General features: G+C 46.8%; 1 protein-coding gene across 2 annotated transcripts in view; it reads left to right on the forward strand.

Moving 5' to 3' along the window:
- The window catches only part of LOC137563539 (translation initiation factor eIF2 assembly protein-like), a 101,253-nt gene that overhangs the window by 54,535 nt on the left and 33,515 nt on the right, over nucleotides 1–13,203 (forward strand). For both annotated transcript variants that reach the window (XM_068276127.1, XM_068276128.1), the window contains exon 7: nucleotides 3,935–3,983. In XM_068276127.1, coding sequence (XP_068132228.1) covers nucleotides 3,935–3,983 — 49 coding nt within the window. The remainder of the gene's footprint in view (nucleotides 1–3,934; nucleotides 3,984–13,203) is intronic.

A 13,203-nucleotide genomic window follows, 5' to 3' on the forward strand; every position in this document is an offset into this window, starting at 1 on the left:
CAGTCCAATTCCAACACATTCCATTGATAAAAAGCCAATGTCTTTCTATTTGATAGCCTCATAGCCAGTACATGCAACAGTTAAAGTGGAGGTTGTGACAAATAAACTGCAGCAGCTTGAACAATGTATTTACAACACCAGAGTACAACTTCATATGACATCTCACTCACCACCTCCAGGGCCTCATGATAGAATAGTCCCATCCTGTGATCCTATGTCTGATAAGTGTAGTATGCAGGGACCGTGAAGAAATTCTCTTGCCGAATGCAGGTATGCAGTGTGTGCCTGCTGCCGACTGGCATCCCTGAGTAGCGTTACTCAGGCCACTCACTAGTCAGGTCCATGTGTAGACCATGCGGCTACATGTGCGAAAGTTGGTTTGGCCGGCAATACGAAGCTCCGCCCACCCGTCACTTCCTGCCCAACCAGCCGCGAAACACAAACAACCAACAGAAGAGTGTTGCTATTGGCTGGCATACACGCGTCCTGAAGTCCCATAGGGCGTGATGTCTATTCGGGTTGGGCAAAGGATTGCTATTGGCTAATGCACTGTCCCCGTCGCCGCTCAATCCTGTAGCGCTGGCCGCCGCGGTAGCGTCACTGCTCCCATGGCAACAGATCACGGAAGCCGGTCCACTGCAGTATATGTAGCAGACGGCTTCCGTGACCTGTTGCTATGGGAACAGTGACATTACCGCGGTGCGAAGCGCTACGGGATTAAGCGGCGACTGGGACAGTACATTAGCAAATAGCCAGCCTTTGCCCAGCCCGAATAGACATCACGCCCTATGGGACTTCAGGACACGTGTATGCAAGCCAATAGCAACACACTGGTCGTGGCTCAAATTATGTTCCGTGATGTGGGGAACGAGTCGACTAGGTTAAGCAGCAGTGGGGATAGTGAGGGGATTCCTCCCAGCCGATAGTATCTGCACTGGCTCTGCATTTGCTGCATTGTGGGGGGTTACAATTGGCCACACATTCGGACCATAAGACGCACACACTTTTTCACATCATTTTTGGGGGAGAAAAAGTTTCTTATTGTCCGAAAAATAAGGTAATTCTGATCGGAAGTGACATATCGTAATACATCGTTCATTACACCATCAGCGAACCAATCTTTGCTTCCTATCTATCACAACAGACAAGAAAATCCTAATTTTGGTTCCATGAAAATCCAGTCAGACAACTGTTTTTATAATCGTTCGTAATCGAAGTTCGTAAGCTAACTCTATGGAGGTTGTGTCTTGAGTGAGATGTGCTCATGGAACTGTAGTCACTGTGGTGCCCTGCATGCATTACTTTATTACCTTTCTTTTCCTGATTGACACAACCTGGTTTTTCTCTTCTAGCTGAATTACTAACCTAGACATTCACTTCCCTGAAGGCTGTGAGTCCAAGCCACAGACCTCTCTATTGGAGATGGGAGGTTGAGCAGTAGTCCAGGTCAAAACGTGCACGCACACGCACTGCATAATGTAGCTGAGAGGTATTTTCCCACCTCTACCGCAGGGGCTAGGGAGTCTGGGTGCTTTCACATAATATCTGTCCAGAAGATACAACAATCTGTTCATTGAAGGATTCCATAAGATACGTACTCTACAAATGTTACATTAGTCAGAAATTCACTGATGCTGTACCTGGCTTTAGACCAGTTCTACTATCACATTACACGCTTCTGACCTGTGTTGGCAGGCACAGATGACGTAGTGCAGGGGTGTCCACACTTTTTTGGCTCGCGAGTAACTTTAAAATTTGCCAAGTCCAGGAGATCTACCAACATTTAAAGTGTTACAGACACCCCCCCCCCCCCCCCCCCCGGGTGAACAGCCCCCAGGTACAAATGCCTACAGTATAGGTAGCAAAGTATAGGTCTCTTCAGCAAAGGTAGCTGGGTACAGGTCCCTTCACTGGGTACAGGTGCCTCTAGCATAGGTAGGTAGGGATAGGTGCCTCTAGCATAGGTAGGTGGGGATAGGTGCCCTCTAGCATAGGTAGGTAGGGATAGGTCCCTTTAGCATAGGTAGGTAGGGATGGGTGCCATTAGAATAGGTAGGTGGGGATGGGTGCCATTAGCATAGGTAGGTGGGGATGGGTGCCATTAGAATAGGTAGGTGGGGATGGGTGCCATTAGAATAGGTAGGTGGGGATGGGTGCCATTAGCATAGGTAGGTGGGGATGGGTGCCATTAGCATAGGTAGGTGGGGATGGGTGCCATTAGCATAGGTAGGTGGGGATGGGTGCCATTAGCATAGGTAGGTGGGGATGGGTGCCATTAGCATAGGTAGGTGGGGATGGGTCCCATTAGCATAGGTAGGTGGGGATGGGTCCCATTAGCATAGGTAGGTGGGGATGGATGACATTAGAATAGGTAGGTGGGGATGGGTGCCATTAGCATAGGTAGGTGGGGATGGGTGCCATTAGCATAGGTAGGTGGGGATGGGTGCCATTAGCATAGGTAGGTGGGGATGGGTCCCTTTAGCATAGGTAGGTGGGGATAGGTGCCCTCTAGCATAGGTAGGTAGGGATAGGTCCCTTTAGCATAGGCAGGTAGGGATAGGTCCCTTTAGCATAGGCAGGTAGGGATAGGTACCTTTAGCATAGGTAGGTGGGGATGGGTGCCATTAGAATAGGTAGGTGGGGATGGGTGCCATTAGAATAGGTAGGTGCGGATGGGTGCCATTAGCATAGGTAGGTGGGGATGGGTGCCATTAGCATAGGTAGGTGGGGATGGGTGCCATTAGAATAGGTAGGTGGGGATGGGTGCCATTAGAATAGGTAGGTGCGGATGGGTGCCATTAGCATAGGTAGGTGGGGATGGGTGCCATTAGCATAGGTAGGTGGGGATGGGTCCCTTTAGCATAGGTATGTGGGGATGGGTCCCTTTAGCATAGGTAGGTGGGGATGGGTGCCATTAGAATAGGTAGGTTGAGATGGGTGCCATTAGAATAGGTAGGTGGGGATGGGTGCCATTAGCATAGGTAGGTGGGGATGGGGTGCCGTTAGAATAGGTAGGTGGGGATGGGTCCCTTTAGCATAGGTAGGTGGGGATGGGTGCCTCTAGCATAGGTAGGTGGGGATGGGTGCCTCTAGCATAGGTAGGTGGGGATGGGTGCCTCTAGCATAGGTAGGTGGGGATGGGTGCCTCTAGCATACGTAGGTGGGGATGGGTCCCTCTAGCATAGGTGGGTGGGGATGGGTCCCTGTAGCATAGGTGGGTGGGGATGGGTCCCTGTAGCATAGGTGGGTGGGGATGGGTCCCTGTAGCATAGGTGGGTGGGGATGGGTCCCTGTAGCATAGGTGGGTGGGGATGGGTCCCTGTAGCATAGGTGGGTGGGGATGGGTCCCTGTAGCATAGGTGGGTGGGGATGGGTAGGGATAGGTGCTCAATCACTTACCTCCCTCCAGGGGCGATGTCTGGTCTCCCCTCTCGCACTCTGAGCGCCCCGGCGGGCAGCATGATTGAATCAGGAAGGCAGGCGTGCGTGCGTGCGTGCCCGGCGCCGCCCCCAGCCATGACGTCGCGTCATGGCCTCTTCAGCCGCGCCTCCTCTCTCCTTCCTTGCTTCCTATTGGCCAGCGGCTGGCAGCAGAATTCGATGGGACAGCTGCCGGCCGCAAAATGTGATGGGACGCGGCCAAGAGGCCGCGATCTACCAAATAGGCGGTCGCGATCTACCGGTAGATCGCGATCGACCTATTGGGCACCCCCGACGTAGTGTAAGTTGAGCCTTTTATTTATGTCTATAAAATATATGAAGAGTTACGTGCAGTGCAGTTACAAGAGTTTTATTGTTTTCCTGGAATATTGTTTAAATGTGAAACCTGAACTATTCAGTGATCTTTAGAATTTAGTCCTGGTGTCATTTGAGAACTTAGTGTACAGACTCTTCATTGCTAAATTGTGTTTTTGTTTTTATTCTCTATCCCCAGGTTTATTCATTGCACAGATGATTCTCCTGACCCTAGTGTAAAGTATGAGGTGAGCAACATTTTACTTAGCATTATTAATTAGAAAAAGTGTTTTACATACCTGTAGGGATGAAACTGGGTTGTTCTTTATATTTCTATGAAGCATTTAAAATGGATCTCGTGGAGAACTGCAACATTTTTAAGAGTAAAAGACTGCATAGCTTGGCACCAGTGCAGAGCCCGGGCAGCAGTCACTTGGGAAGACAACTGAGAATCCTTTCATTTTCTATCATTTTGAGCTGCTCTTTACTCTGGAGTTCTAGGCATTGACATTGAAGATCTAGGTGATGCACCAAACCTCCTTCTCACATTGGATTTGGAGGGTAAGGCGGGGACCCCAGACACGCTTGCGTGCCAAACTGCTGCCCCCAAGCCCTGCTGGTTCCTGAGATATGATATACAAATCTATCTCTGGAAACAAAGGGGCGGTAGGTCTGCAATGTGGCAAGGAAGTCGGTTGGAGGCTCCGTACAAGACAAATTTGTAGAAAATGCGGCTTAAACTTAATGAATTGAGGGTGCATCTGTTAGTGTGGCAGCAGACCCCCATAAGTAGCGGAGGTTCCTGCTTTGGGGGGGGGGTGTCAGGAATCTGGGGGTTTTAAAATGTTCTGTTGGAGTATAGGGACCCTCTGTTGATTCGAACAATACTGACATAAGGAATTTGAATAGCGCATATGCCTCAACTAGAGAAATCAACAACCTATTATTTCATGAAAACTTATTTAACCACTTGAGGACCACAGTCTTTCTACCTCTTAACCCCCTTGCCGGTTATCCCGAGCTCAGCTCGGGGTAACCTGCGCAGGAGGATTTCTCAGGCCCCGCTGGGCCAATTTCTATCAAATAAAAAGCAGCACACGCAGCCGGCACTTTGCCAGCCGCGTGCTACCTGATCGCCGCCGCAGTGCGGCGGTCCGCCGCGTGTAGCGGCGAAAGAGGGTCCCCCGAGCCCAGCGCAGCCGGAACAAACAGTTCCGGCCAGCGGTAAGGGCTGGATCGGAGGCGGCTGACGTCAGGACGTCGGCTGACGTCCATGACGTCACTCCGCTCGGCGCCATGGCGACGAGGAAAGCGAGACAAGGAAGGCCGCTCATTGCGGCCTTCCTTGTTACGCTCCGGCGATCAGAAGTGCGCGTACGGAGCGCCCTCTAGTGGGCTTTCTTGCAATAGTGAAATAGTTTTTTATTTAAAAAAAAACCTCCCGCAGCCGCCCTGGCGATCTTAATAGAACGCCAGGGAGATTAAGGACCAGAGCCTTTTTCTCCATTCAGACCACTGCAGCTTTCACGGTTTATTGCTCAGTCATACAACCTACCACCTAAATGAATTTTACCTCCTTTTCTTGTCACTAATACAGCTTTCTTTTGGTGCTATTTGATTGCTGCTGCGAGTTTTAGTTTTTATTATATTCATCAAAAAATACATGAATGTTGTAAAAAAAAAAAAAAGATTTTTTTTACTTTCTTTGCTGACAGTTTTCAAATAAAGTAAAATTTCTGTATACATTTTTGTCCAAATTTATTGTGCTACATGTCTTTGATAAAAAAAAAATCCATTCAGTGTATATTTATTGGTTTGGGTAAAAGTTATAGCGTTTACAAACTATGGTGCCAAAAGTGAATTTTCCCCTTTTGAAGCATCTCTGACTTTTCTGACCACCTGTCATGTTTCATGAGGTGCTAAAATTTCAGGATAGTATAAATACCCCCCAAATGACCCCATTTTGGAAAGAAGTCATCCCAAAGTATTCACTGAGAGGCATGGTGCGTTCATAGAAGATTTTATTTTTTGTCACAAGTTAGCGGAAAATGACACTTTGTGACAAAAAAAAACAAGTTTCCAGTTCTTCTAACTTGCGACAAAAAAAAAATGAAATCTGCCACGGACTCACTATGCTCCTCTCTGAATACCTTGAAGTGTCTACTTTCCAAAATGGGGTCATTTGTGGGGTGTGTTTACTGTCCTGGCATTTTGGGGGGTGCTAAATTGTAAGCACCCCTGTAAAGCCTAAAGGTGCTCATTGGACTTTCGGCCCCTTAGCGCAGTTAGGCTGCAAAAAAGTGCCACACATGTGGTATTGCCGTACTCAGGAGAAGTAGTATAATGTGTTTTGGGGTGTATTTTTACACATACCCATGCTGGGTGGGGGAAATCTCTCTGTAAATGACAATTTTTTGATTTATTTTTTTTACACACAATTGTCCATTTACAGAGATATTTCTCCCACTCAGCATGGGTATGTGTAAAAATACACCCCAAAACACATTATACTACTTCTCCTGAGTACGGCGATACCACATGTGTGGCACTTTTTTGCACCCTAACTGCGCTAAGAGGCCCAAAGTCTAATGAGTACCTTTAGGATTTCACAGGTCATTTTGCGACATCTGGTTTCAAGACTACTCCTCACAGTTTAGGGCCCCTAAAATGCCAGGGCAGTATAGGAACCCCACAAATGACCCCATTTTAGAAAGAAGACACCCAAGGTATTCCATTAGGAGTATGGTGAGTTCTTAGAAGATTTTATTTTTTGTCACAAGTAAGCGGAAATTGATTTTAATTGTTTTTTTTCACAAAGTGTCATTTTTCCGCTAATTTGTGACAAAAAAAAAAATCTTCTATGAACTCACCATACTCCTAATGGAATACCTTTGGGTGTCTTCTTTTTAAAATGGGGTCATTTGTGGGGTTCCTATACTGCCCTGGCATTTTAGGGGCCCTAAACCGTGAGGAGTAGTCTTGAAACCAAATGTCGCGAAATGACCTGTGAAATCCTAAAGGTACTCATTGGACTTTGGGCCCCTTAGCGCACTTAGGGTGCAAAAAGTGCCACACATGTGGTACCGCTGTACTCAGGAGAAGTAGTATAATGTGTTTTGTGGTGTATTTTTACACGTACCCATGCTTGGTGGGAGAAATATCTCTGTAAATGACAATTTTTTTTTTAATTTTTTTTTTTACACACTATTGTCCATTTACAGAGAGATTTCTCCCACCCAGCATGGGTATGTGTAAAAATACACCCCAAAACACATTATACTACTTCTTCTGAGTACGGCGATACCACATGTGGGACACTTTTTTGCGACCTAGGTGCGCTAAGGGGCCCAACGTCCTATTCACAAGTCATTTTGAGGCATTTGGATTCTAGACTACTCTTCGGGCCCCTAAAATGCCAGGGCAGTATAGGAACCCCACAAGTGACCCCATTTTAGAAAGAAGACACCCCAAGGTATTCTGTTAGGATTTTTTTTTGTCACAAGTTAGCGGAAATTGACACTTTGTAAAAAAAAAAAAAATACAAATCAATTTCCGCTAACTTGTGACAAAAAATAAAATCTTCTATGAACTCGTCATACACCTAACAGAATACCTTGCGGTGTCTTCTTTCTAAAATGGGGTCACTTGTGGGGTTCCTATACTGCCCTGGCATTTTAGGGGCCCTAAACTGTGAGGAGTAGTCTTGAACCCAAATGTCTCAAAATTACCTGTGAAAAGTCCCGCACATGTGGTACTGCCATGCTCAGAAGTAGTAGTATAGTGTGTTTTGTGGTGTATTTTTACATATACCCATGCTGGGTGGGAGAAATATCTCTGTAAATGACAAATTTTTGATTTTTTTTTTTTACACACAATTGTCCATTTACAGAGAGATTTCTCCCACCCAGCATGGGTATGTGTAAAAATACACCCCAAAACACATTATACTACTTCTCCTGAGTACGGCAATACCACGTGTGACACTTTTTTGCAGCCTAGGTGCGCTAAGGGGCCCAACGTCCTATTCACAGGTCATTTTGAGGCATTTGTTTTCTAGACTACTCCTCACGGTTTAGGGCCCCTAAAATGCCAGGGCAGTATAGGAACCCCACAAGTGACCCCATTTTAGAAAGAATACACTCCAAGGTATTCCGTTAGGTGTATGGTGAGTTCATAGAAGATTTAATTTTTTTGTCACAAGTTAGTGAAAAATGACACTTTGTGAAAAAAAACAATAAAAATCAATTCCCGCTAACTTTTGACAAAAAATAAAATCTTCTATGAACTCGTCATACACCTAACAGAATACCTTGGGGTGTCTTTTTTTCTAAAAAGGTGTCACTTGTGGGGTTCCTATACTGCCCTGGCATTTTACGGGCCCAAAACCGTGAGTAGTCTGGAAACCAAATGTCTCAAAATGACTGTTCAGTGGTATAAGCATCTGCAAATTTTGATGACAGGTGGTCTATGAGGGGGCGAATTTTGTGGAACCGGTCATAAGCAGGGTGGCCTTTTAGATGACAGGTTGTATTGGGCCTGATCTGATGGATAGGAGTGCTAGGGGGGTGACAGGAGGTGATTGATGGGTGTCTCAGGGGGTGGTTAGAGGGGAAAATAGATGCAATCAATGCACTGGTTAGGTGATCGGAAGGGGGTCTGAGGGTTTGGCCGAGTGATCAGGAGCCCACACGGGGCAAATTGGGGCCTGATCTGATGGGTAGGTGTGCTAGGGGGTGACAGGAGGTGATTGATGGGTGTCTCAAGGTGTGATTAGTGGGGGGAATAGATGCAAGCAATGCACTGGCGAGGTGATCAGGGCTGGGGTCTGAGGGTGTGGGCGGGTGATTGGGTGCCCTAGGGGCAGATAGGGGTCTAATCTGATGGGTAGCAGTGACGGGGTGATTGATGGGTAATTAGTGGGTGTTTTAGAGGAGAGAACAGATGTAAACAATGCACTTGGGAGGTGATCTGACGGTGGGTTTGCGGGCGATCTGAAGGTGTGGGTGGGTGATCGGATTGCCCGCAAGGGGCAGGTTAGGGGCTGATTGATGGGTGGAAGTGACAGTGGGTGATTGACAGGTGATTGACAGGTGATCAGGGGGGATAGATGCATACAGTACACGGGGGGGGTGTCTGGGGAGAATCTGAGGGGTGGGGGGGTGATCAGGAGTCCCCAGGGGGCAGTTTAGGGATAAAAAAAAATAGCGTTGACAGAAAGTGACAGGGAGTGATTGATGGGTGATCAGGGGGGTGATTGGGTGCAAACAGTGGTCTGGTTAGGGTCTAATCTGATGGGTAACAGTGACAGGTGGTGATAGGGGGTGATTGATGGGTAATTAGTGGGTGTTTAGAGGGGAGAACAGATGTTAACAATGCACTTGGGAGGTGATCTGGCGGCGGGTCTGTGGGCGATCTGATGGTGTGGGTGATCAGATTGCCCGCAAGGGGCAGGTTAGGGGCTGATTGATGGGTGGCAGTGACAGGGGCTGATTGATGGGTGGCAGTGACAGGGGCTGATTGATGGGTGGCAGTGACAGGGGCTGATTGATGGGTGATAGGTGATTGACAGGTGATCAGTGGGTTATTTCAGGGAAGAACAGATTTAAATAATGCACTGGCGAATTGATAAGGGGGGGTCTGAGGGCAATCTGAGCGTGTGGTCGGTTGATTGAGTGCCCGCAAGGGGCAGATTAGGGTCTAATCTGATGGGTTACAGTGACAGGTGGTGATAGGGGGTGATTGATAGGTAATTAGTGGTTGTTTAGAGGGGAGAACAGATGTAAACAATGCACTTGGGAGGTGATCTGACGGTGGGTTTGCGGGCGATCTGATGGTGTGGGTGGGTGATCAGATTGCCCGCAAGGGGCAGGTTAGGGGCTTATTGATGGGTGGCAGTGACAGTGGGTGATTGACAGGTGATCAGGGGGGATAGATGCATACAGTACACGGGGGGGGGGGGGGGGTCTGGGGAGAATCTGAGGGGTGGGGGGGTGATCAGGAGTCCCCAGGGGGCAGTTTAGGGGTTAAAAAAAAATAGCGTTGACAGAAAGTGACAGGGAGTGATTGATGGGTGATCAGGGGGGTGATTGGGTGCAAACAGTGGTCTGGGGGGTGGGCAGGGGGGGGGTCTGAGGGGTGCTGTGGGCGATCAGGGGGCAAGGGGGGGCAGATCAGTGTGTTTGGGTGCAGACTAGGGTGGTTGCAGCCTGCCCTGGTGGTCCCTCGGACACTCGGACCAACAGGGCAGGAGGCAGTCTGTATAATACACTTTGTATACATTACAAAGTGTATTATACACTTTGTATGCGGCGATCGCGGGGTTAACAACCCGCCGGCGCTTCCAAACGGCCATCGGGTTGTCGTCGTGGGTGGGCGGAGTCAGTTGCCGGGGAAGCGCGCGTCATCAATGACGCGATCGCTTCCCCGGCATGCCGAAAGGACGCAACGCCCTTGGGCGTCTTCTTACATTCTGTCCCATCCGTCTTCTCCTATCCTCTTGGGGTTCTATGCTGCCTTGTCTCTTCTCCTGGCGTCTGACTTGTGGTGCTCTCTCTGGTTGTCTCACCATCTTCACTCTTGGGCTTGATTCACAAAGGCGTGATAACTGATATCACGGCTGTGCTATTCAGTTATCACACGATCTGCCACGCGCGAAGGTTTGCGTGTGTAAAGGATTACGTTTGTGTGTAAACTAACGTTTACGCGTGATCACGTGCGTATTTGCACGTAAACGCGTGTGTGATTGCGCTCAAACCTTCGTTTAGCACGCAAACGTAATCCTTTACGCAAGCAAACCTTTGGGCGCGCAGATTGCATGATAACTGCATAGCACAGCCGTGATATCAGTGATCACACTTTTGTGAATCAAGCCCCTTGTCATCTTTTCCAAATCCCACCATGAAGCATGCCAAAAGCAGCTTATTTATGTGCTGGGTGATGCCCTGTGGACTATATCAATCTGTTGGTCACATCAGTGGAGAAGTGGGAATATTTTGTTCCACAAAAATGGGGTAGCAGGACTTTATTGTCCCACAAAGCTGCCACAGGACCCTAGCCGGGAGATTCTGTATGGTTTTAACATGGTCCTAAATTAATGAAAGCTGCCATTACTGAGCTTGGTCTAAAACATGTTGTTTCTAAAGGTTCGTACAATCATTACACTCTACCGAGGTGGCCACTAAGATTGCATTTGTGAAGAATCCTGTGTTTGTACAGTGCCTGTTTGTACAGTGCCCCGACCCTCCCTGATGAGTGGACAAGAGATCAGGCAAACTGGATCATCTCGACCAAATGCTTCCGGACACTAATGTTCTTCTTCCTTACCCCTCTCACTTCATTGTGCGTTGCTCATTATCCCTACTCTATAATAACAGAACGCATCGCTAGCTGTCGAGCCCCAATCCATGCCGAGCAACAGAAATTGCATGTGTGTATTTACAGGTACCTTAAATTTGTATACTGATCCTCTGCGTTTAATGCCAGGTACAAACCATGCAATTTCTCAGCAGATTGATGGGTTACATAGTTACATAGTTATTTTGGTTGAAAAAAGGCATACGTCCATTGAGTTCAACCAGTATAAAGTACAACACCAGCCTGCTCCCTCACATATCCCTGTTGATCCAGAGGAAGGCGAAAAAACCCTTACAAGGCATGGTCCAATTAGCCCCTAAAGGGAAAAATTCCTTCCCGACTCCAGATGGCAATCAGATAAAATCCCTGGATCAACATCATTAGGCATAACCTAGTAATTGTAGCCATGGATGTCTTTCAACGCAAGGAAAGCATCTAAGCCCCCTTTAAATGCAGGTATAGAGTTTGCCATAACGACTTCCTGTGGCAATGCATTCCACATCTTAATCACTCTTACTGTAAAGAACCCTTTCCTAAATAAATGGCTAAAACGTTTTTCCTCCATGCGCAGATCATGTCCTCTAGTCCTTTGAGAAGGCCTAGGGACAAAAAGCTCATCCGCCAAGCGATTATATTGCCCTCTGATGTATTTATACATGTTAATTAGATCCCCTCTAAGGCGTCTTTTCTCTAGACTAAATAAACCCAGTTTATCTAACCTTTCTTGATAAGTGAGACCTTCCATCCCACGTATCAATTTTGTTGCTCGTCTCTGCACCTGCTCTAAAACTGCAATATCTTTTTTGTAATGTGGTGCCCAGAACTGAATTCCATATTCCAGATGTGGCCTTACTAGAGAGTTAAACAGGGGCAAAATTGTGCTAGCATCTCGAGTTTTTATTTCCCTTTTAATGCATCCCAAAATTTTGTTAGCTTTAGCTGCAGCTGCTTGGCATTGAGTATGATTATTTAACTTGTTGTCAATGAGTACTCCTAAGTCCTTCTCCAAGTTTGATGTCCCCAACTGTATCCCATTTATTTTGTATGGTGCTAGACCATTAGTACTTCCAAAATGCATGACTTTACATTTGTCAACATTGAATTTCATCTGCTGTGTATGTGCCCATATAGCCATCCTATCCAGATCCTGTTGCAATATGACACTATCTTCCTGAGAGTTGATGATTCTGCACAATTTTGTATCATCTGCAAAAATGGCAACATTGCTCACTACTGCATCTACTAGGTCATTAATAAATAAATTGAAGAGCACTGGACCCAGAACAGACCCCTGTGGTACCCCACTGCTAACAGTCTCCCATTTTGAGTACGATCCATTGACCACAACTCTTTGTTTTCTGTCCATTAGCCAGTTCCCTATCCATGAACACAGACTCTTCCCCAGTTCTTGCATCCTCAACTTTTGCACCAGACTTTTGTGGGGAACAGTGTTGAAGGCCTTTGCAAAGTCCAAGTATATCACATCTACAGCATTCCCAATATCCATATTAGCATTCACTGCCTCATAAAAGCTGAGCATGTTAGTCAAACAGGACCTGTCTTTAGTAAACCCATGTTGATGCTGAGAAATAAGATTATTTTCTACTATGAAGTCATGTATAGTATCTCTTAGTAACCCCTCAAATAGTTTGCATACAACTGATGTTAAGCTTACAGTTCTATAATTTCCTGGATCTGATTTTTTGCCCTTCTTAAATAATGGGAAAACGTGGGCTGTACGCCAATCCACTGGGACTCTGCCAGTTGCAAGAGAGTCACAAAAGATAAGATAAAGGGGTTTATCTATAACTGAACTTAATTCCCTTAGGACCTGAGGATGCATGCCATCCAGGCCAGGTGCCATGTCTATTTTTAATTTATTTAGTCTTGCCTTCACTTCTTCCTGCGTTAAGTATTTAATATTACAGTTAGAAGATTGAGACTCTTCTGCCTCTGTAGTTTGCAACAGTGCTGTTTCTTTTGTGAAGACAGAAGCAAAGAAAGCATTTAATAACTCTGCCTTACCTTGGTCATCCACCATTGAGTTCCCACCCTCATCCTTTAGGAGTCCTATACAGTCAACCTTTCTTTTTTTAGAGTTAATGTACTTGTAAA

This window comes from Hyperolius riggenbachi, chromosome 3 (assembly GCF_040937935.1).
Source record: "Hyperolius riggenbachi isolate aHypRig1 chromosome 3, aHypRig1.pri, whole genome shotgun sequence".
NCBI lineage: Eukaryota > Metazoa > Chordata > Amphibia > Anura > Hyperoliidae > Hyperolius > Hyperolius riggenbachi.